Source organism: Blastomyces gilchristii (assembly GCF_000003855.2).
Source record: "Blastomyces gilchristii SLH14081 genomic scaffold supercont1.4, whole genome shotgun sequence".
NCBI lineage: Eukaryota > Fungi > Ascomycota > Eurotiomycetes > Onygenales > Ajellomycetaceae > Blastomyces > Blastomyces gilchristii.
In genome coordinates, this window is record NW_003101679.1 from 2,996,074 (window position 1) to 3,020,580 (window position 24,507).

At 31.4% G+C, this 24,507-nt stretch overlaps 4 protein-coding genes across 4 annotated transcripts; 3 read left to right on the top strand and 1 right to left on the bottom strand.

Moving 5' to 3' along the window:
* Nucleotides 1–14,797: 14,797 nt before the first annotated feature.
* BDBG_16695 (uncharacterized protein) lies at nt 14,798–15,055 on the top strand (the record flags this gene model as incomplete). Its single annotated transcript, XM_031724588.1, has 1 exon — nt 14,798–15,055. One exon carries the CDS (start codon nt 14,798–14,800, stop codon nt 15,053–15,055), a length of 258 nt encoding a protein of 85 aa, XP_031577409.1.
* A 3,714-nt stretch (nt 15,056–18,769) lies between these two features.
* On the top strand, nt 18,770–19,814 carry BDBG_16696 (uncharacterized protein; the record flags this gene model as incomplete). Its single annotated transcript, XM_031724589.1, has 3 exons — nt 18,770–18,987; nt 19,122–19,515; nt 19,566–19,814. The coding sequence occupies 3 exons, from the start codon at nt 18,770–18,772 to the stop codon at nt 19,812–19,814; spliced, it is 861 nt and encodes a 286-aa protein (XP_031577410.1).
* A 75-nt stretch (nt 19,815–19,889) lies between these two features.
* BDBG_16697 (uncharacterized protein) lies at nt 19,890–20,228 on the top strand (the record flags this gene model as incomplete). The annotated part of the gene is made up of 1 exon (XM_031724590.1): nt 19,890–20,228. The coding sequence occupies one exon, from the start codon at nt 19,890–19,892 to the stop codon at nt 20,226–20,228; it is 339 nt and encodes a 112-aa protein (XP_031577411.1).
* Nucleotides 20,229–20,434: 206 nt separating this feature from the next.
* On the bottom strand, nt 20,435–21,047 carry BDBG_16698 (uncharacterized protein). The gene has a single exon (XM_031724591.1). The coding sequence runs from the start codon at nt 21,001–21,003 to the stop codon at nt 20,740–20,742; it is 264 nt and encodes an 87-aa protein (XP_031577412.1). The 5' UTR covers nt 21,004–21,047; the 3' UTR covers nt 20,435–20,739.
* Between the last annotated feature and the right edge of the window lie 3,460 nt (nt 21,048–24,507).

A 24,507-nucleotide genomic window follows, 5' to 3' on the forward strand; every position in this document is an offset into this window, starting at 1 on the left:
ATATGATAACTGTATACAAAGAATATCAACACTGCATGCATTGAATGAAGATGATATTGCTATGTAACACTGTAGCTGTTTTCATATATCTCTGAAAGCTGTTAATATTTTCTTTATCTCTTTATATTTGATAAGTTAGTAATATATTTCAATGCACTCTTTCTTTCATTATTATCATTATCATCATCATTATCATTATTATTATTATTAATATTATCACTATTATCATTATTATTATCATTATTATTATTATCATCATTATCATCATCATCATTATATTATTTCTGACTGTCTCTTCTGTCTTCACTTCTTTTCAACACTCACTGAAATCAATCATGTCATTTCTCTTCAAATATTCTGCGGTTCTGCGGATTATCAAGGTGTGTGAGCACTGTCACAGATTGAAGAAAGAGAAGAAGAAGATGTTCAAGTGAGAGAAGACAGATTGTAGAACATGTTATAATACCTTGAAGAGACTCTGTAAGAGAGTAGAATAATAATGATTTTAAGTAACACTTCTGATAGATTTAGACTGAACTAAGTATAGAAATAATACAGATGACACTGCCTGTGAGAGATTGAAGAAGAAGATAGTGAAGAGTCTTATACAGCAGCAGTGAGATCAGAAGAAGTTCTGAGAATAATTTAAGTTCAAGATAAAGAGAGAAAGAGAGAAGAAGAGTATTACTATAAATAAGCAACAGTAGAAGAAGATTGAGAGAGTGTTAAAGTGAGAGATAAAGAAGTCAAAACTGATAAGTTTTTTATTTATTAAGAGATAATGATTTTTAATAATACTTCTGTTCTCTAATTGATTAGCAGAAGCTGACAGAGAAGAAGAGAATTAAGGTCTTATTCAGATCTTGAATGCACTTCATAATTCAGAATATTGAGAAGACAACTCTGCTCTCTGAGTATGTCAATCTGCTTACTGCTGAGATGGAACCTGAGACAGCAGATTAGAAAATGCGGGATTTTGAGATACATATTGACCTGGCTGAGAGAAAGCAGTGAGATCCCTTCTCTGAGAAGGCAGTAGAGAGAGATTTTAAGATGATTATCACCTCAGATGAGAAGAAGAAGAAGAAGAAGAAGAATGAGAAGTGAATTATGAAGAATAATAAGAAGAATAAGAAAGAGAAGAAGTAGATTTTTTTCTTTTTATATTAGTTAGTTATAAGTTTAAGTTCATAATTATTAATAATTAAAATTAATTTTGAGTTTTCAAAAATTATTGTACAAGTTGTAATCAAGTCAGGAATGATATATATATATATATATATTTAACTATCATGATTCACAAATCACTATAATGTATAAGTATCAACATTTTTTCAACATTGATATTCACAATATTAATATATTTTTAATGATATCATCTGATAATGTAATTTAGTAACACTCTCTTTCACAATATTAATATATTTCAAGAAATATGACAGAGATTAATCAAGATTATTTATTTACTTTTATACATTAATGATATTCAATCTGAGTTAGTACTAAAATCATAACTAAGCTAAGAAATAAGATTATTTTCTCTTATATTAATTCTTCTTACACACATCAGTGATCAGTTATTGAAAATAAATTATTATCTTTCTTAAATTATTATCATATCTTCTGAATCTACTTCTTTTACTTCTTTTACTTCTATTGAAGATCTATAAACTCTTTAAGAAATCACTGTGAATTACAAAGTCTATGTTATTTACAATTCAATATAGAATGCTCTCTTTCAATCATAATAAATAATCACTTCATTCTTTATATCTGATTTCAGGTCATGAAATTTATGAAAAACTCAACACAAATATTAAGATGAACTATGAAATAATTATTAATAGATTATATTATAGATTACTGAAGAGTTATCTCTCTGCTACAATCACTGTAACTTTATTCAGAAACATTTATCATAAACTAGTCATGATTCTGAAGAAATTTCCTGATATCTGAAGTTATCAGAATACAGATAATAAAAGAAAAATAATCAGAAGATTACTACTGAGCTGATAAGTTACTCTATCAGATAATGATTTTTAATAACACTAACTTTCTAATTTGAAGAAAATCATGTAAAAATAATCATATATCAGTACTCTGATTTCATAACTCTCATTTGATAACTTCTGTAAATAATTACTTTATATATATATATCTCTGAATCTTTCTCTTCAATCAATTGAAAACTCTGAATTCTGCACACTTCTTCAAATACTTAATTCAAATCTTCATATTTCACATCAATTCTGTCTTCAGTTCAATCTCAAGACACACTATAAAGTTAATATACAATATCTAGAATCAGAGTTGAAGAATCATTGAAGAGTATCTCTCACAGTGAATGCATAAACTAGTACAAACAATCTTACATTTATAAGAGTTATATGTTATTACATTGATGAGAACTGAACTTATTAAGAGATATTAATTGAATTTGAATCATTGATCAGTAGTCATACTGAGAATTATATAACAGAGATATTAATGACTGTGATTAAAAATGACTATTGAAATATTAGTCTCAGTCTTCTTACAATTATAACTGATAATACTATGAATAACTACACTATAATAAAGAGCTTGAAGCAAAAATTGACTTTGCATTTCTGAAATGATAAACAAGGTCATATTCTCTACATTGCTCATATGATTCAACTTATAATACAAACACTGATAAAGAATCTTAACATTGAGATGAAGAATAATGAGATGACTGATTCTTGAGATGACAATAAGATGAAAATGATTACTCAAGTAACTTTTGCATTCACTTTATAAAAGATAATATTTTTTGATAATACTTTTTGATATTGCTTTTTAATAATGCTTTTTGATAATACTACTGTTAATTTTGAATAGATTGACTAATAATTTAAATATCACAGATTTGAAACATTACTAATGTGATTTGTATCTTCTCTAAACAATAACAATAATTCCATAATATTCAATAAATAAACAAATCAGTCATATCACTGAATATGATACAGAATATTAGAATATGATGAAGTTTAATATATAAGATAACTGTTCAGACTCTTTGATTATATTAGATAATTGATCATTGAGTGTAACACTCTGATTAGAAAAAGATTCAGATATTAAAACTTTCTGATATGAAGTGAACTCAGTTGAAATATGTTATTGATTTACTGTTTCAGTTTTATAAGATAATAAAGACAGTCTCAATCACTCATACATCAATGCTGCAGTCAGTCTGATAAGTGTATAACAGTTTATTTACTTATCTTGAGAAGCAGTTGAATCACTTAAAAAGAAATTCAGTCTGAGATAATACTATAGTACAGACTATTATTACTGTATGAAATAAACTGATATATTACTACAGCAAAACTGAACAATCTTTTGCAGAGTACTATACTATAGCAACTCTACTAGATCTCTTCTGTCAAGTTAATATCTACACTTCTCAAGATTGAACAGAGAAGGAATAAAACTTGTATATTAAATTAACTCAAGACTACTACAATGCCAACTATATGACCCGGTGGCGTAGTGATTAACTACGCTACCATGAAGCCTCAATTAGCGGCCTTCCCCCCGGGGAATGAATGTCAAGAGAGGGCAGGTTCGAACTCTGTGAGAGTCATCTTAATCACAGCTTCCACTGTTAAGTTATAAAACAGTACTGAGAACCCCCGGGTGCACTATAGTGAATCATTGTCAAGCTTAAGATATTCATCCCAGGGGTTTCTGAGTGCTAATTCTCACTGATCTTAGAGTTAACAGTCCTCTGAGTGCTTCAAGTTAGATCAGTACTAGAGTGATTGAGATCTAGAGTGTCTGCAGAATAGTGAATTATTATCAAGCTTAACTAATCAGGTCTCATTCCTCTCACTCTAGGCACTCACTTTCAGAGAATGAGATTTAAAAACTATCTGATTAGAACACTCTGAGCCTAGCAAGAACCTAGATGAGATGAGACCTAGGCATTCTTAATAGGTGATTAGTGTAAGCAAGACTGTGACAGTCAATTGATAGGCTGAAATACTGAGATTGACAGCTGAAAGATTAGAGACTTAACTAGAATTGAGTAGCTCTGATGTTATTCTTAGTAAGAATCTCACTTATGAATAAGCTAGTTACAGGAGCTAGCTGAGTGATGACTCTTTAGAGAAAATAATAACCTCTGAAGCAGGCCTGAGAGAACAGAGGCAGCAGTCAGTTATATAGAGTGTTAAAATATGTATATAGCTTAAGATGTAAACTGCAGAGATCTTGTTCTATAGCTTTCTTTACTGTACTTGTTTCTTTCTGTTCTTTTCTATCTATCTATTTAATGTGTCTATCTTTAAGACTATGTTGTCTTTTCCTTTGTCATAATATTTTTAAATGATTTCAAAGTATTAATAGATGTTGAAATACTGTAATTTGTAAACAGTTTTTGTATTCTGAGCTGAAATTTTCTGATTTTACATATCTGAAATTGATAAGTGTATAATAGTTGACTCTATAGATATAGGAAAAACTCTGAGAACTAAAGATTCTCAGGTAGATATTATAGTCTCTGACTGTATACATCTATAATTGAAGAATAATAATAATAATAATACAATGCCAACTATCAGAGATTTGAATGAGCAGATGTTTGAGATGTGAAGACAGTGAAATACAATTCTCTAGTAAGTAATAATCTTTGATAACACTTCATATCTTATAGAACTATAATACTAACTTTGAAACAGAACTTGTATACATTAACTGCAACTGAAAATCAGGCAAAACTACATACTTGTAAAACTGAATTTGACTGCTATCTTCAAGATAATTCAATGAATTTACATGTTAAATCAATTCTAGAGTTATGAAAAATTGTTGAGAGTACATATTCAACTGTTGCACTGATAATATGTGATATTCTGACAATTTCATTGACAGAGATGAGAATGAAGTGAAAGTTCAACTCAAGTCAAGATATTTATCACTATCATCAGAGACAATTACAAGAAGAAACAATCAAGAAACTCATGATTGTAAAATATGAAATTATCAGACAGTTTAATACCTCTGATCACAGTATATTAGAGAAGTGTAGTTTTCATGAGAAAGTGAAGAATAAACTTGTACAAGAATGTATTTAGTTGTTTCATGAGTGTTATCAATAATTGTTATCAAATTCTGATTATATAAGCAATTACTGAATGAACTGAATGAGACTGATTTTAATCTTCAGTCTCAGTCTCATTCTGATTTTAAAAGAATGATCATCTTTCACAGTTTATTCTGAGAAATTACTCACATTTCACTGTTCTTGAATTAAATCTGGTCATTTTTCATGTCATTTCTCTCAGAAATAGTTCATTTTCAGATTTTTTTGAGGCTTGGTCCTGGTGAGACTCACGTCAAGAAATGTATGAGATCAGACCAAATGAGATCAAATGTGAAATTCATGGTCCCGCCGGCCAGTCTATACAGAACAGTGATAGAAGACATTATATCTCAGTCACTTATACATCTGCATCAAAGAATAACAATGCAGATGTCATGAATTGAGTGAACTTAAATATCTATATATAAACAAGGGTTTTCACTGTCTGAACAGGCTTTCAAGTTCTCAGAATTACTTCTGAAGAAGTCACTGATCAACATCAATGAGAGGTATGTATCAATTGTAACTGACTAGAACATATCACTTTCAACTGCTGATCAGCCTATGTACCTTCTCATTCAAGAGAAAGATCAACACTGGCAGTTCACATCAATCACATCACATTGAAGAAAGAGTTGAAAGACAACTATGAAAATATCTCAATGAAACAGGGAAAAGATTAGCTTCTGTTCAAATTCATAAACAGAAGCTTGAAGAGATTGAATAACAACAATTTGAAGAGAAAATGACAATGAATATGATTCTTGTATCTACTGTGATTGATAATATGTATAATATGAAAGCCATGATAGACAGTGATCTATGCTATTATACAATGATTAAATCTTCAGTTGTAAGACATTATAACCTTCAGTGTATTCTCTTATTAAAACCCTGACTTCTTACAGAATTTAACGACTTAAAGAACATTTGTATCTGTTACATAATAAAGCTAAACATAGATGTCAGAGAATATCAACATGAAGATGTCTATACATATGAAGTTGATAATCTTGATTATAATTTTATATTAGAACTTATCTGACTATCTGAACAAGATATCTTATTGAATACTTAAAATAGAAGCTTAATATTCTCTAATAATAATAGAGTTTACAAAGATGACATTTACAAGACTATGAACCTGACACAGATCTCTGTCAACACTTATGAAATGCTCTGAAAAAGAAGTCACTGAAAAGATCACTGATAGCAGAATCATGTGACAATCTATTTCATCAGTCTGACTGATATTAGAAAAGCTTTAGAGAAGTTATCTCATACTACAATAACAGATTCTCATACAAAACTCTCTCAACAATATTACAAATACCTAGATGTCTTCTGACAAGATAATATTACAAATATACCTCTCTTACAAGACTCAGAAGTGAATCACAGAATCAAGTTAGAAAAGAAGAGTAATAAGAATTATAAGCTATCATGAGACTCTCTTTATAATATATCTCAAGATGAACTTTTTCTTCTTCAGAAGACACTCAATAATCTGTTAAATCAGAGATTTATACATATTAGCAACTCTTTCACTGCAGCTTCTATTCTCTTTGCAAAGAAATCAGATGAAGAACTCTGATTCTGTGTGAACTATTGAGAATTGAACAGATTAATCAAGAAGAACTGCTATTCTTTATCTCTTATCAATGAAACTCTAGCTTGCATCAGACAAGCTTAATGATTTATAAAACTAGATATTATTACTACATTTCATAAGATCTGTATCACTGAAGAAGATGAATGACTTACAGCATTTCAAACATATTATAATCTTTTTGAATGAGTAGTCACACTCTTTGAACTGGCTAATACTCTCAGTATATTTCAGAAGTATATCAACTAAGCACTCTGAGATTTTCTTGATAAATTTGTATCTGCATATCTTAATGACATTCTTATCTTCACTGACAAGTTCAGAAAAGAATATCAAGAACACATGCGAAGAGTATTACAATAATTATGAGAAGCAGAACTATTAATAGATATTGACAAGTGTGATTTTAAAGTCAAGAGTACAAAATATCTTAGTTTTATTATAGAAACTGATAAGAAAATTCAAATGAATTCTGAGAAAGTCTTCATCATTCTTGAATGAGAAGCTTCATGTACTATGAAAGATATACAAAGCTTTATCAGATTTACTAACTTCTATCAGTGATTTATATAAAACTTCTCAGATATTATGAGATCACTTACAGAACTTACTAAGAAGAACTCAGTATTTCAATAATCAGTAAACACTGATACTGCATTTATACAGATGAAGAAAATATTCATTAATACATCTCTGCTAATAACATTTGACTCTGACTGTGAAATAGTTATTAAAGCTGACTTCTCTGACTATGTTACAGAGAAAGCTATATTGTAATATAATGATGAAGATATCTTACAATTATACATCTTTATATCTAAGAAGTTAAGCGCTGCTGAATACAACTATGAGATCTATGATAAGAAACTTCTCACAATAGTACACTGTCTAGAAGAATAAGATTCTGAGCTCTGAAGTGTCTTCAAGTTTGAGATAATCACAGATTATAAGAATCTCAAACACTTCACTATCACTTGTAAGCTTACTGAATAACAGATGTGATGATCTGACCTATTAAGCTGTTTTCATTTCATAATACACTACTGCTCTGGCAGTCAGAACTCATTGATAGATGCTCTCTCATGATGAGAGTAAGATATATTATTCAATGTGATAGACACTCACTGAATGAACTGCAAGCACTGACTCTTGAATCCGAAGATATTAGTTGATCAAGATAAAACAACTCATAGCACTATACACACTTCTTCAATTAGAACTGTCACAGATATCTCAACTTTTCTCAAACCTACACTGAATAAAATGTAACATATAATAGTCTGAACTAATGAACTTCTTCAAACACTCACTGAAGCAGTATATCAAGAAGCACTCTGATTTCTTTCAGAACTATGTATAAGAACTGACATCTCAGAGTGCTCAATCAATGATAATAATACTCTGTAATTCTGTGAATAACACTGAGTCTCTCACTCTGAACTCTTACACATCTGAATAATGTAAGAGATACATGATTTGTGTATAACTGAATAATCTCTTGAGAATTCTACTGACTGAAGATATCAAACAGCATCAGATACTTTGTCTGAAACTGTAACTATTATTCTTTCATCATCTCATGAAAGAATTATAGAAAAGACCTGCTGAAATCACTCAATGTTTCTAATAGAATCTGATAAGATGTGATAATTGACTTTGCTGTTAATCTCTCTGAGAGTAAGAATTATAGAAATATTCTAGTCATTATAAACTGATTAAGCAAAGATGTAATATTGAAATCTTGTAATAAGATGAATACTGAACAAGTCACTAAAGCTTTTCTACAAAGCTCATTCTATCAAATGCATGAATTACTGAGATCTATAGTATTGAATTAAGACTGTTAATTCATAAGTACTCTCTGAACAAGAATCTGTCAAGTTCTCAAGATTATATACTATTTATCAACTGTCTATCACTCTGAGACTGATGATATGTCAGAACAGATAATTTAGACTGTAAAGAATTATCTTTATAAGTTCTGTAATCATTTATAAGATAATTGATATGATCTTCTTCTACACACAGAGATCACTATCAACAGCTGAGATACTGTCTCAATAGATATAAGCCTGTTCTTTCTTACACACAGTTATCACATGAAAGTGTTAAATCTTCTAGAGATCACTCAGTACACACTGAACCTCTGCAGTCTGATTCAGATCACTGATAATATAGTAATAAAGCTCTGAGATATCTGCAACTGAGCAGAAGTCTTCATGACAAGTATTAAACAAGATTAAGAAGATTAAGTCAATATTTGATAAGATTACACAGAGCAGTATAAGATAGAAGATCTTATATAATTGAATCTTAGAAATATATAGATTACATGCTTATTCTGTATATTGAATTAGTATTATGTAAAATACATAGTAACAGAAGTTCTAGAGAGTTATAACTACTATCTTGATACTTTATCAGAGATCTATAATATGTTTCATATAAGCTTGCTTCACTGCACTGTCACTGACTCATTTTCTTCTTAACTAACTTTCAACTGACAGTCATCAGAGATCATAGAAGAAGATAATGAACTTGAGTGAGAGATTAAGAACATTCTTGATGAGAGACCTTACAGCTGCAGTCAATAATATCTTATAAAATGAGTCAGCTATGATCATCTGATCTGAACTCTGAGTTTCATATTATGTGAGACTGCAGCTCTTGACTGATGAAAACTATGCATGATCAGAGAAGAAGAGGACTAATGTAACAGGCTGAGCCTGATCAATTATATAGACTATTTCATTACACTTCATAGATTTCTACTGAGGCTTTGATTCCCAGTCGCTGATTCCCTGCTGAAGCTCTGATTCTCAGTTATCAATTCTCAGCTAAAAACTCATGAAATTTCTATTCTTCCACTCTGAAGCTTCACTGTATACATATATAAATATTCACTCTGATCACTGATTTCTGCACTTTCTCTTTCTTTTCCTTTTCTAACATTTTTCACTTTGTTATATAACCTATATATTATACTAATCGATTCAGCGTAGACTCTTTACATCAGTGAAGAATATTCTTAAGTATCTCTTACAGAATCAAGCTATTTTTCTACAAGAAATGCTTACTATCTGTAAACACTTTTAAACTGAGTCTCTAGATATACTCTTCAGAGACACTCATGAATTAAAAAGAAACTTTCTTAAGTTATAACTACTTAAAATTATCTATTAAATTACAATTTATAAAAGCTTTTGCAAGTTTGTATTTGAAATGAACTTATAAGTCTGACTGTGTGATATGAAAGATGAAGAAGCTATTATCTATATAATAACAGATCTTCACTATATCAAAGTCAAGAACTGACTGAATTATCTAGAGATTGATTATAAGAGATTCTGCTTATCTGTTCTTAAGATCTATCTAGAGAATAAGTTGAGAAACTCTGTGAGTTAAACAGAGAATATCTGAGCTGCAATCATTAATATTAGAAAAAGAGATGAGAAATCTGATAAAGACTACTCACATCATTTTATAAAATTATGATATAAATTGAGATCTGTGAAAATAGAGCTCTGAAATAAGATCTGAATAATGATATTTATAAAGAGACTGAATAAAGATATGTAGAACAAGCTCATTGAATAAAACTCTAAGCTCTTAAATCTGAAGAAACTTATAACTCTTATTCATTACTTATAAATTACTGAGAAAGTTACAGATCTGTGAAGAGCAGATCAATGATCAGTTCTTTAAGAGTCAGAATAACAGAGAATAGATTTATCAGAGAAAGATGATAAGATATAGAGAGATTTATATCTAACTACTAAGCAGAGAGAAAGAGCTTCATAAGCTTCTATTATTATTATTATTATTCTTCAATTATAGATGTATGCAGTCAGAGACTATGACATCTACCTGAAAACTTTTAGTTCTCAGAGTTTTTCCTATATCTATAAAGTTAACTATTATACATTCATCAATTTCAGATATATAAAATCAGAAAATTCCAGCTCAGAATATAAAAACTGTTTACAAATTACAGTATTTTAACATCTTCTGATACTTTGAAACTATTTGACAATATCATGACAAAAGAAAAGAGAACACAGTCTTAAAGATAGACACATTAAATAGATAGATAGAAAAGAATAGAAAGGAAAAGTAAAGTAAAGAGAGACTGTAATAAAACAAATTATCAAAAGATAGTATATAGCTGTTTTAACAGACTATATCAGATCAATTTCCTTCTCTTCATATTCAGATATTTCTGAATTTAGCCATTTTCTTATAGCTGTTTGAGTTTCTGATAGAAAGTCTATTAAGTATTTAATTTCTGTCTCAGTTGAGAATAAGAATCTTATATTTAATTAATTTAGATTATACTTCTCTTTCAATCTGACTCTGAGACTATTATATAATGCACAGTGTATTACAATATACTCAGAATTCTCATTTACATTGCAGAATGAGCATTCTATTGAATCAAATCTATTATCAAATCTTTGTATATAAGATTTAAAATAGTCATGTCCTAGTTTCAGCTGCATTATAGATGAGAATATTTTCTTTTTACATTTGATTGAACAAGATTTTCACTTGAGTTTTGTTTTAAATCTTGAATAATGTATACTCTTCTTTTGTTTCCGCCAGCTTTCATTTCACTTGTCTAAACAAGATTCTTTTATCTTTCTCTTTATAAAAGACCAGGACACAATTTTTTGAATAGATCTGCTTAATTCTGAACTCTTTTTCGCAGCTGAATCAGTCAACTCCGCTTGCATATGAGTATAATAAAAGAATAATAATAATAATAATAATAATAATAATAATAATAATAATAATAATAATAATAAATTGAGAAATAATAATCTCTGAAGATACAGACAATGAAATGCCTGTAAGAGAAGATTTTTTCACAGAGCTTTTAAAATACTATGAATAAAGATTAGTAATCTTCTTCTTTAAGAAGTTATCACTCACACAGAGAAGATATAATACTTATAATCAAGAGATGTTAGTAATTGTTGAATTCTTTAAGATTTGATAACATTATCTTCAGAGTAGTAAGTACTCAGTGTAAGTTCTCACTGATTATACAAATCTACATTACTTCTTAATAACAAAGAGCTTGATAAGATATTAAGTCAGATAAGTAAAGCTGCTTTCAGAGTATGATTTCTATATCTGATACTGTTCAGATCAGCTTAACTCTGCTAATATACTATCTAGATAATCTGATTATAATATCATTATTAAGAAGAAGAATTCTATAAAAGAATCTCTATCATCACTGCAGAAGAAGCTGACTGCAGAGAATTAGAGTTCTCTGAAGCTTGAGAACAGTGCTGATAAGACAGCTGTGCAACTCAGTATAGAAGATGAAAGAAAACTCAGATCTCTGCAGAGAACTGACACTGAAGATTATAAGCTTCTTATATTATATCTTACTATTATTGAATTGATAAAGAATAAAACAGTCTACAATCTTTTAACTCAACTACTTTTAGAATTTATTGATAAGTTACAGCAGAAAGACATCTCTACTATAGCTCAAATTCAGAAGTTGAAGAAGAAAGAATTCAGTTTATACTTAAAAGAGACAGACTCTGAGTAGAACAGTGCTGCTAAGAAATAAGTTACTGATAACTAGAAGAATATGAACTTCTACTGTTAAATGATTCAGTCTTTATCTCTTATAGCAGAATGATATATCAGAAGTTATTGAGAATTTATTATAACAATTCTTATACTGAGCACTTTGAGTTAGAGAAGACTGAAGAGCTTCTAAAATATAAATATATTTAAGACAAGCTCTGAACAGATGTTGAAGAGTATGTTGAGACTTACAATGTCTGTCAAAGAATAAAGATTTCATAGTATAAGTAATACAGTAAGTTAATATCACTACCTGTTTTAAAGAGCTTATAGCAGAATCTATTAATGAATTTCATAGTTAATCTGCTGAAGTCAATAAGAGTCAAAGAATATGACTTAATTTTGATTATTATTAATTACTTTATAAAGATAATTAAATATATCTCTACTTATAAAAAGATTAAAGCCTCTGAATTAACTGATCTGTTTTTACATATTATTATTCATAATCATAGTACTCTGAAATTATTGATAACAGATTAAGAATTCCTCTTTATCAGTAAATACTAATCATCTTTTTACTATTATCTTATAATAAGATGTCTTCTCAGCACTGTATTTCATCTGCAGACAGATAATCATACTGAATGTCAGAATCAGATATTAGAACAGTATCTTTAAGTATTCTATTTATATTATCAGAATGATTGACTCAAGTATCTTCTAATCACTGAATTCATATATAATAATATAAAGAATGCAATCTTAAAAGTATCTTCTTTCTATACTTATTATGAATATAATTCTTCATTATTCAGTGACATTGTGAATAACATTTTAAAGAAAAGAATAAACAGTCAGAATGTTACATAGATACAGAGAATAGAGTATCTCTTAGTATTAGAAGTAAAAGATAGATTGAAACTTTTGAATAAAATTTATAAGAAGATGATGAAAAGCATCTGCTATGCTCAGAAGTAGTAGACAGAATATTATAATTAAAAACATCTTTCAATGAAGTTCTTGATAGAGAATCAAGTACTACTTTCAGTAAAGAATATCAAGATAATAAGATTATATAAGAAGCTCAGTGAGTGATGACTAGAATCTTTCTCAGTAATAAGAGTAATAAGTAAGCAGATATATAAGTTGAAATTAATCTCAGAATTGAAAATAATTCATTCTATATTTCACATTTTCTATTTGAAGCTCTATAAGTAATATTTTGAAACAGAGCTGTCTCAGCTGAATAATATTGAGATTGAGAATAATACTGAATATCTTATGAAGAAAATATTGAATAAGTGAATATATTACAGCAAGCTTCAATATCTTATTAAATGAGAAGATTATTCATTATCAGAGAATTTATAAGAACTGCTTAAGTATTTGAAAAATGCTGAGAAAGAGATTGTAAGCTATGAGATAGCTAGTAGAGACTGCTCTATTATATATCAGAGATATTAAGTAAGAAATACTGCTTAAAACTTCTCATTTTTCTTAAAGAATCTTTTAGAGATAATCTCACAGTTATGAGCTGATATCTTATAAACTCTGTAGCACTCTTCTTCTATTTTTTCTTAAAGAATTTTTTAGAAGTTTAATGAGACTATATAAGTGTAAAATTTCTGAAGCAGTTAATAAGAAAAGAAAGAAATATTCAAAATCAATGAGATTAATATTATTGACTCACAGACTGCTGCTATTCTAATAGAGCTGCAGTCTGTAGAAAAAGTAAAAAGAGAAATCTCAAGATCTACTTGTTAACAATTATATTCTCATCAAACTCATTCTTCATTATTGAAGTCTCTGACACTGATATCTTTATCTACTGAGAAGTTAGTACTGCAGCATCACAGAAGAGTATAAGAGATATATAAAGTATTAACTTATTAATTTACAAAGCATCTCAGTCATCTGCTTCAACTGAAGTGAGATTCTCTTTAATTAGTGATTTATCTCTGTAATACTTTTAATAGTAGTATCAGCTGATTTCTTCTTAAGACTGGTTATTCTGAGATGTTTTTTCATCTTAAAGACTCATACTTTCATCTTCTTTTATAGATGAGTAAGAGGAATCTCTTCAGTCTTAATAAAATCTGTTAATACTTGAAGCTCTGAGATTCTTACTCTATTCTGCTTGAGTATCTAAGCTTCATATCAGAACTGACATAACATCTTCTTATAAAGTAATACTTACAGAAAGACAGAAGTTATTGTTACAGATATAATAAAAATAATAAGAGTGAGAGAAGAAGTAGATGTATAAAATTCTCTCTTTCTTCAGCTGCTTAGTACAGTATAGATAAGTGATAATACTGATCAGAGACTATACTGAAGTCTTCTCACAGAGAGAAGATAAAGAAACTGCAGAATTCTGCAGACTCAACTCAGCAATATTCTGAGCAGAGCTCAGATATGTTATAAAAGAGAAACTATAAATTGAACTTCTCTAAGCTACTGTTTCTGAAATCAAGCTCTCTCTGAGATTCTCTCTGAATGATCACACAGAGTCATACATCACTATGTTAATTGAGAGAGAGAGTGATGTTATAATAGCAGCAGAGAAGGCAGAGAAAGAACTGAATACTGTTGAATCAACTGATAGAAGAAATGACACCTCACTGCAAGACACAGCTTCTACTGCTACAGCTGCAAGAAATGCAGGAGAAGAAGAAGAAGATGTGATAATAAGAGTGATACTTTCACAATCTGTCAATACTGCTGTCTCTGCCTTCAACCTGACTTTCTTAGCAGTCACAGAGACTGCAGCTGCATCATGAAGACATTTATTACTTACTAGAAAACATCAGAATAAGCCTCTTCTTGTCTTTCAAGAATGATGCTCTCATGCACTCACTATTACAGATGAGAGAGAGAAAGAAAAATGTATTATAAAGAGAGAGAATCTTTCTGAAAAATTCTGTTACTACTGTTAACTTTGTCTCTAAAATACATTACTTTTATAGAGAATTTCATATATAGAATAAAATATAATAAGAGATCTGTAAGTCACTTATTAACTACATTTTTCACATTTTAAATCAATATATAAGAAATTCACTTATTATATATTTAATTTAAACAGAGATGAGAAAAGAAGATCTACACAGTCAGCAGAGAAACTCATTTATTTCTTTATATCACATACAGTATATATACTGTTAAATCAGTTAGTAACTGTTACTATATAATAAAGATAATTTCTAATCTGATAATCTTGAGAATATCAAGACTATACTTTTAAAGAGAAGAGTATTATCACATCTCTGACTATGTTAAAACTCTGTTACAGTTTCACATAGCTTATCACTTCTCTACAGATGATTTTATTTATTTCATAGATTATTCAAACCAGTTTTCAATCACTCTATAATATTATTCAGATATAATATGAGAAGATCTGATTAATAAATATAAGAATTCTGCTTCTATACAAGATCAGCAGATTACTCTTTTATAATAGTGAGATGCTGCTGAGGTATCACTTCAGCTATTCTCACTCATAGAATAGAAGAAGAGTATCTGCTTATTATTTATATAGAATAGCTAGATGCTGACTCTCAATTAAAGAAGTCAGTGATTTGTTTTCTTCTACTGAAATATATATGAGAGTTACTGCATTTCTCATACAATCTTCTTAGTATACTAAGTATTATATCTGTGATATTCTTGCAATAACTCTGTAGCTCATGAGCTTACTATTCAAGCAAGATAGTCAAGCTCACTTATACAGCTTCTTAAAAAACTGTCTCTATATAATGCTGCTGACTAGTCACTGCTTCAGTTCCGCTACGTTACAATAGATTTGATTCAATAGAATGCTTATTCTGCAATACAAATAAAAATCCTGACTATATTATAATGTATTGTGTACTATACAACAGTCTCAGAGCTAGATTGAAAGAGAAGCATGATTTAAATCAATTAAATATAAGGTTCTTATTCTCAACTGAGACAGGAATTAAATATTTAATAGACTTTCTATCAGAAACTCAAGCAGCTATAAGAAAATGACTGAATTCAGAAATATCTAAATATGAAGAGATGGAAATTAATCAGATATAGTCTGTTAAAATAGCTATATACTATCTTTTAATATTTTTATTTTATTATAGTCTCTCTTTACTTTACTTTCTTCTTTCTGTTCTTTTCTATCTACTTATTCAATATATCTATCTTTAAGACTTTGTTCTCTTTTCTTTTATTATGATATTTCTAAATGATTTCAAAGTATCAGAAGGTGTTAAAATTAGACTGACCGTGTAACTGTGTCTGAGACCAGGATCAGATTTTTTGATAGTCTTATTACCAATTCAACTGATTTCATTACATGGTTTTAACATTAGATAGTAGTCTTATACTGTCTCAGTGAAACTTACTGTCTACTCTTATCACATTTTTCAAATGAGATCATGATTTTCACTTCTTAATTTAAATTATTTTTATTGCTTTAAATGACTTTAAATCTCATTTGAGTGTTATCAAAAAGCATTACTTTTTAAAAAATTAAAAATAGTCTAAAAAAAACCTTAAAATGTCTAAAAATAGTAACTTTATGCCAAGAATAAGACTAAATGAGATCAAATGAAATCACTTTCTCATTTTTTTCAAGTCATGATTTCATTTTAAGATCTGATATATAGTCACTTTGCATGTTTTTTTAATGACTAGTCTCAGCAGGATTCATGCCAAGAAATGTATGAGATCAGATCAAATAGAATCAAATGTGAAATTCATAGTCTCAGCGGCCAGTCTAGTTAAAATACTGTAATTTATAAAGAGTTTTTATATTCTGAGCTGAAATTTTCTGATTTTACATATCTGAAATTAATAAATATATAATAGTTGACTTTACAGATATTAGAAAAACTCTGAGAACTAAAAGTTTTCAAATAGATATTATAGTCTCTGACTGTATACATCTATAATAGAAGAAGAACAATAATAATAATAAGTAGTTTGCAAAGTAGTTACATGTATAAATAATTATTTTAATAAGTGTGAAAAAAATTAACAAGTTGAGAGAAATAAAATAGTATTATCTCTTTATCTATTTCATAGCTTTAAATTGTATCTAGACTGATTATATAACTGTGTCTGAGATCAGAATTAGAATATTTAATAGTCTTATTATTAATTTAATTAATTTCATTACATAGTTTTAAAATTATATAGTAGTTTTATACTATACTATCTTAGTGAGACTTACTATCTACTCTTATCACATGTTTAAATAAGATTATGATTTTCACTTCTCAATTTAAATTTAGTTTATTACTTTAAATGAGTTTGAATCTTATTTAAGTGTTATTAAATATTGTTACTTTTTAAAAAATTAAAAATATTTTTAAAAAAACCTTAAAATGCCTAAAAATAGTAACTTTATATCAAGAATAAGATTAAATAAAATTAAATAAAATTACTTTCTTATTTTTTCTAAGTTATAGTTTCATTTTAAGTTCTGATAAATAGTCACTTTGCATGTTTTTTTAATAATTAGTCTCAGTGAGATTCAAGCTAAGAAATGTATGAGATTAGATTAAATAAAATTAAATGTAAAATTTATAGTTTTAATAGTTAGTCTAGTTATATCTACATAGTATCTGTTAGATTATTTCTTTTCTTTTCATATATTATATAGAAATAGAGATCAATCAGATATCAGAATTAAGTTACTAATATTAACTGCATCTAAATTTTGTTAGAATAGATGTAAATAAGTTAAGTGATTAATGAAGACTAACTCAGGCTGAAAAGTGTAGATACTTCTGAAACATGATTTTATAAATTTTTCTACTCAATCAACTTCAGGCCTCTGACTGATTGATGCACTGTCTGTCTTCTCAAGTTTTGAGTCTTTTTAGCTCTTTGAGTCTGTGTCTGTCTTTCTGAAAATTATTTTAGCATCCATAATCCGTAGGCTCGCGGTAGGAATGTTTCAGTTACCTCGAATGCGAGGTATGTTCCCTCTTTCTCTTTCAATATTTAACTCTTAAAGAAGAGCTTGTGCTTTGAAATCAAATTCCTCTGAAGAAGGATTGCTCTTCCACTAGTGTTCAAGCTGTGGAAAGAGCTCGCTGTGTTCTATCAATGCTAGGTCAGTGATGGATATTGTAACTGCTACTACAACAAATAAAGATTTTGCTATGAAGTGAGTGTTTCGCAGAGACTGCTGTGCCTTGCTATGCCTGCTTAAGGTCTGTCGCGGTTGGCCAGATGCAGGTTTGTCAATGTTATTCAAAAGACAATAGCACGCTTCCAGCCTGTTCTGGTCGCCGACATCCAGGAATGAGTTGACTTCCAGGACCTCTTTCTTCTGAGCCACCAATTCAAAGAAGTCATCAGCGGATAACATCTCTGGAGTTGAGAAGGAAATAAAGCCAAATGGTACACCACCGGGACAAGATGGGACAGAAAGTGACGCATTCATTCCATAAACATGTCATAGTGGGGCCTTCAGTGCCAAGACATAAATCCACCTGTTACCTTTTCCAATGAACATGGGTGCGTGGCAGGCAAAACACCAGAAAAGGAAAGGGCGTCGACGACCTTCGTTACAATTACAGGGCAATGGTGATCTGTTCGTCCAGAAAGTACAACTACGTGAAGCGCACGTCTCGCCCAAAATCATTATTCCTGTGAGCAAACCAAGCCTGCAACGAGCTCCGGAAAGCCTGCGGAATGTTACTATTGTCCAATTACCCAGTGCCATGTATGCCATGTATAACATCGCTTGTGGGTTGCAAGGTTTCCTCCCACTTGCTCCAACCCCAATCATTACACGCTTATTAATCGCTTTTTGGATATATGAAAGACCTAATGCTCACTTCACATTTTGAAATCAAGCCACCAACGATCTCTGCGCCATATGCCTTGCCTGGTCTCTCTAGAACCATCTCGCAAACGACAGAAGCCTGACGATGATCTTGAACAATCACAACATCAATTGAAAAGGCTGAAGCTCGGCGGGCCACCACCAGCATATTGGGATAATCTGTCAAGAATTTGGTTGACCAAGGACACTTTACAAGAATTCGATCGACGTAATAGCCCTTCAAACAGGATAGTGGAGTTGGGACAATGTCCTTGTCAGCCACTAACTCGACAGCTCCACGCAACACTAAAGAATTGTTGCCAGATACCTGCTCTCGATCCCTTGAGCGGCTGCAAGCCTGAAAGCCTTAAGGAGATAAAAAGGCTCTCCAGGCGGGGCGGGCCTGACTTGTCTGACCTTAGGAATGTATGTAATTTTAGCGGCATGCTGGCACTTATGCTGACACATCAGCTCAGTTCCCAGATCCTCATACCCCTTTTTATCAATCAATGAGCACAAGCAGTTCAGGCCGCAGGAAGCGATGTATGGGGTCTGCTCCAGACAATAGCGACAATAAGGCCACTACAAAGACTACAAGCACTACAGTGTATAATCAAAACTTTCAACAAAATCTGGTTGACCATGGTGTCTATCCACCTGGATATAAATATCCCAATGGCCAGAAACTGGCAAAACCGAATAACTGGCTTGAGCTCAATGAATGACTGGTGCAACCCCGAGCTTCCCTCTCGCCCTCAAAGTTCTCTGAGCAAGAATTTGAAGAGTTTAGAGAGGCGGACATGAATGCATCCAAGGAGAAGCCTATAGTACATTTGACCATTCCGATTATCGAAGGCCATATCAATGATGTTAGGTGTATGAGAGGGGACTACCCATTTGGGAACTTTGCTCCTCTAACTGATGGCATACTTGCAAATGCAAAGCCAGACCACTTTTTTGGTGCTCGGCCTGAGCAGCTAAATTGTCAAATCCGTGATGAGCTTAGCGACTTCATTGTTCCGTCGACGCAGAAAGACCATCTGATAGCTCCAAACTTCTTTCAAGAGGCTAAAGGCCCCGACGGGTCATCTGCTGTTGCTACACAGCAAGCTTGTTACAATGGTGCAGTGGGGGCTTGAGGAATATATAAACTTCAGTTGTACAAGCAGGATGAACCTACCTACGATAATAAGGCCTACACGATAACATCAACCTACCAAGCCGGTCAACTCAAGCTCTACACAACACATCCTACCGCTCCTTGAGAAAGTGATGGCCGCACTGAATACATTATGACCCCGCTAAGATCATTTGCGATGACTGATAACCCAGATACTTTTCGGAGCGGGGCATGCGCGTATAGAAATGCGCGGGATTGGGCAAAGGAATGAAGGGATGAGTTTATCAAATCTGCAAATGATAGACACACGCAAGCATGCTTGGAACTCCTCTCTACATCCGAACATGAGGCAACCTCTGAGCCCACTATCATCCTGGAGGATTCTGATACATCAGCCATGTTTGATGAAGCTGAGTTCCACAATGCTGCACAGTGGAGCTTCGCACACACAAATGACAGCGCTGATGATCCTCCGGCTTCGACCAAGCATACTAAAAGAGCAAGAATCGGAGCCAGCTCAATTAGCCGTGCTAGCAGCAAGTCTCTCCAAAATTAAGCCGTCGGCATTTGTATGTAGCCCTGATACCACCAAGTAGCAATGAATTCCCTTTTTTATTTACGCTCATTCCTGGCGTTATTCTCATGTAGGGTAAGGGCGAGACCATCATAATCATCGTTAGAAAACTGTCGCATATATCGCATCTTCGTTGCCATTCAGTTGGCTTCCAGTCAAGAATATTAAGGACCTCTTTCAGGTAATTTGCGGTGATGGGAGGCTGAGAACTTGGTTGCATCCAGTACCATATGGTGAGGGGACATGTTTCTTCAAACAGCAGCCTGGAACACTTATTGTATCATATGAAGGGGTACTTCCAATCAAATCATGCTCCTATATGGGGGTCCAGCCAGGTTTTGGGCAAGCCGCCAAGAGGACCTCGGGAAACGGAACAGGGCTCGCCCGGAAAACCTTCGCGCAGGACTGAGAAACTGAGAGTGTGAGTCTCCTCCTAAATACTCAGTGCGCTGGATGGATTGCTATTCTGCAAATGAATGCAAGGCCTTAATTTCCTGCTTCGGCAACTTTCCAACTTCAGAGATTATTTTTATTATTATTACCTGCTTTTAATTACCGTAACTTACTATGATTAGCACTTGGCTCAGCATTGTCGGATACATCTTGCTAAGTAGCGCGGTGATTACTCACACTAAAAGTTCGGCCATTGCTAATTTTATGAATTTGTGGATGGGTCTGATCTGTTGAACAACTGGATTCATACATTAGATAGATTTTGCAATCACTGCATGCATCAACAACTGCATACATCAATAACTCAATCAGGAAGTTTGATGTGTGGATTCCAAGTTAAATTGCTGTGCCACTGCGGGTATTTCCGGAGATAATCCCCTGGAATAACGTAATTTTTGTGTCCAATCGTGGACGACTGGGGATACATATGGCCTACAAACAGCAAATTAAATCGGTAAGCCATTAAAGCTGAAAGCGTCGAGAGAGCTCACGATGATAGTGGTTGATTGTATTCAATCATCGGACATCGCTGGTCAGACATCAGTTGTTTGGCCTGATCATCCATTTTGCTGCGTTTAGATTTATTTATTTTCGCCATTCTCAAGACACCTCTGGTTGTAATGTTTGATGTTGCAAAGTGATTGTAGCTTCCTGAGTGAAAGAAATTGTCAGGAAAAAGAGGTTATACACTACTGAACGCCACCAACATCGTATTACTACAATATTTCTCATCATCATCAGCTTTCTACAATGCTCATCTAATACTCGCTTATGCTAGCTCTCTTGGCTCGCACATATATTTTACTATAAATAGCTCTATCTTTTGTATGAAATAGATATATTAGATAGTGTACGGATAATATAACAAGCAGATCTTGATACACATAAGATTCATATGTCTCCAACATATTCATCCGTGACACCCATTCCGACAGTTATGAGCCCGGTTAAGCAGCATCTGAAGAGAAGCGCGATACACCGATCCCAATCCTCATTCGAATTTGACAACAATCATTCGAACTGAGATGATTGATCACCGATCTCAATCCTCATTCGAATTCAACAACAAACATTCGAACTGAGAAGATTGATCCTCATTCGTATACGGTCCGAACTACTCGATCGTTATACCTGATTCCCGGTAAGCAGCATCTGAAGAGAAGCGCGATACACCGACCCCAATCCTCATTCGAATCAATAACTATCATTCGAACTGAGATGATAGATCCTCACTCGTATACGTTCCGAAATACTTGACTGTTATACACCCTGAATTCTGATCATATCTATCCTCAAATACTTGAACTGATTCCTCAATCCATTCAATATAAATGATATGACAGACAAGACAATGTCTAGTGCAACTGTACACCTTAGCATTCCTGGAGATTGGAAACTTTGGTACAAGCATATGCTAGGATATGCAAAGAACAAGAAGATATCAGACTTCATCAATCTTGATAAACCTGATATCTTCTCAGAACTAGAAGAACCTCTGAAACCTGAGTGTTCAGAAGAAGCCACTGCAGAGGTCAAGATAGCATATGATATCAAGATCACTGCATGGAAAATCAAATATATGAAATATGAGAAATTGAATAAAGGTATGACAAAGATATGAGATATTATATGAAAAACAGTTGATATCACAGAGCTACAACATGTATACAGTGAGAATGATGATGTGAAGAAGATTATTCATTTATTAAGAGATTAACTCTTTCTCACAATCACAGACTATTAAGATAATGTAAGAACCTGATATCACAATCTCTGCAAAGCACTGAAAAACAGAAATATAGAGAAGTGATTAAATGACTGATCACTTATTAAAGATGATATCAAAGAGATGAATATAGCTGAACAGTTTAACTTGAAGAAAGACTTCTTAAATATAAATCTAGTTATTGATGCAAATTATATACAAGTATAAACTAAGAATATCTGATATAATAAAGATGTCATATCTTTGATAGAGTTAGTTAAGAACTTCAAGAAACAGTATAGAAAAATGAGTATTCTTAAAGAAGATAAATCTATGAACTTTGCTACTCTTAATGAAAGATCTCAGCAAAATACCTCATTATCAGCAATATTTATAAACTGCATCTGCAGAGTCTGTCACTGATATACTCAGTACTACTATCTCAATTCATTAAGAAAGTCACCTGAATAAAAGAAAAACAGAGAGAAGAGAACACAGATTAATCAAGCTCTTAAGAATCAAGATTTGAAGAGATATATTGATTATGTGATATCTAGAGATTTATTTATAAATATTAATATAATAGATGTCAATGAAGCAGTTCTGAAAGAAATGATTCTGAAGTAATTAGATTCTCAATCTATTAATTATCAATCTATTGATCAGCAGATCTGAAAAATATATAAACTTTTCAAATTCTCACTTCTATCTTTAAAACTTCTGAATCTTTGATACTGGTGTGAAATAATATATATACAATAATTAAATACATTTTCTATTCTTTACATCTGTGAATAAGAACACAGAAGTTTATACAGACAATTTCAGCACTAAAGTTGAAGATTATAAAACTGTTAGAATAATTATGATAAATGAAGCAGAAAAGCAGTTCAATATCAACCTTATTAACACAGCTTATATCCTGAATTTCCATACAAATATCATTGCATGGAAACTGTGTTTTCATATAGAAGGCATCTATTATGATGAAAAAGACTTCAGATTGCAAAAACATGCAGATAATACAATCTTTGCATGTGTTAAAGTATTTGAGAGATTGCTAGTTACAGAATATAATAGTAAAACAGCTGTTTATTCAACTATATTAGAAAAAACCATCACTGAAGCTGATGCAGTTATCATACAGTTCATATCACACACTTCTAACATCACTATATCTGAAAAAATGATATCTTCAAATTCTATAACTTCTACAAATTCTTCTTCTTCTAATCTGCTAATACACACTTCAACAAATCATTCTTCTAACAAGTCAATATGCATAAAACCTTCTCAAAAACCTAAGATCTCTATAGCTACACAGTCTACATGATATAAGAGATTAGAACATTCTTTAAAAAACATTATTATAAAACTTGCAAATGATGTAACTAGCATTCAAATCACTTATCTAGAAGCTGCTGCAGATGAGCTTATCACTGAGCTTTGCAACCTCTATCAGCTATCTAATGCGGAAAATCAAATATCTAGAGATTCCCATGTTAGATCTTATACACTGTATTCAACACCTGAATCTACGCCAGGGTTAGCAGGCTCTAATGTTAA

Coding starts and splice junctions, on each gene's coding strand:
- BDBG_16698 (XM_031724591.1), bottom strand. CDS start 21,003: ATGCAACCAAGTTCTCAGCCTCCCATCACCGCAAATTACCTGAAAGAG.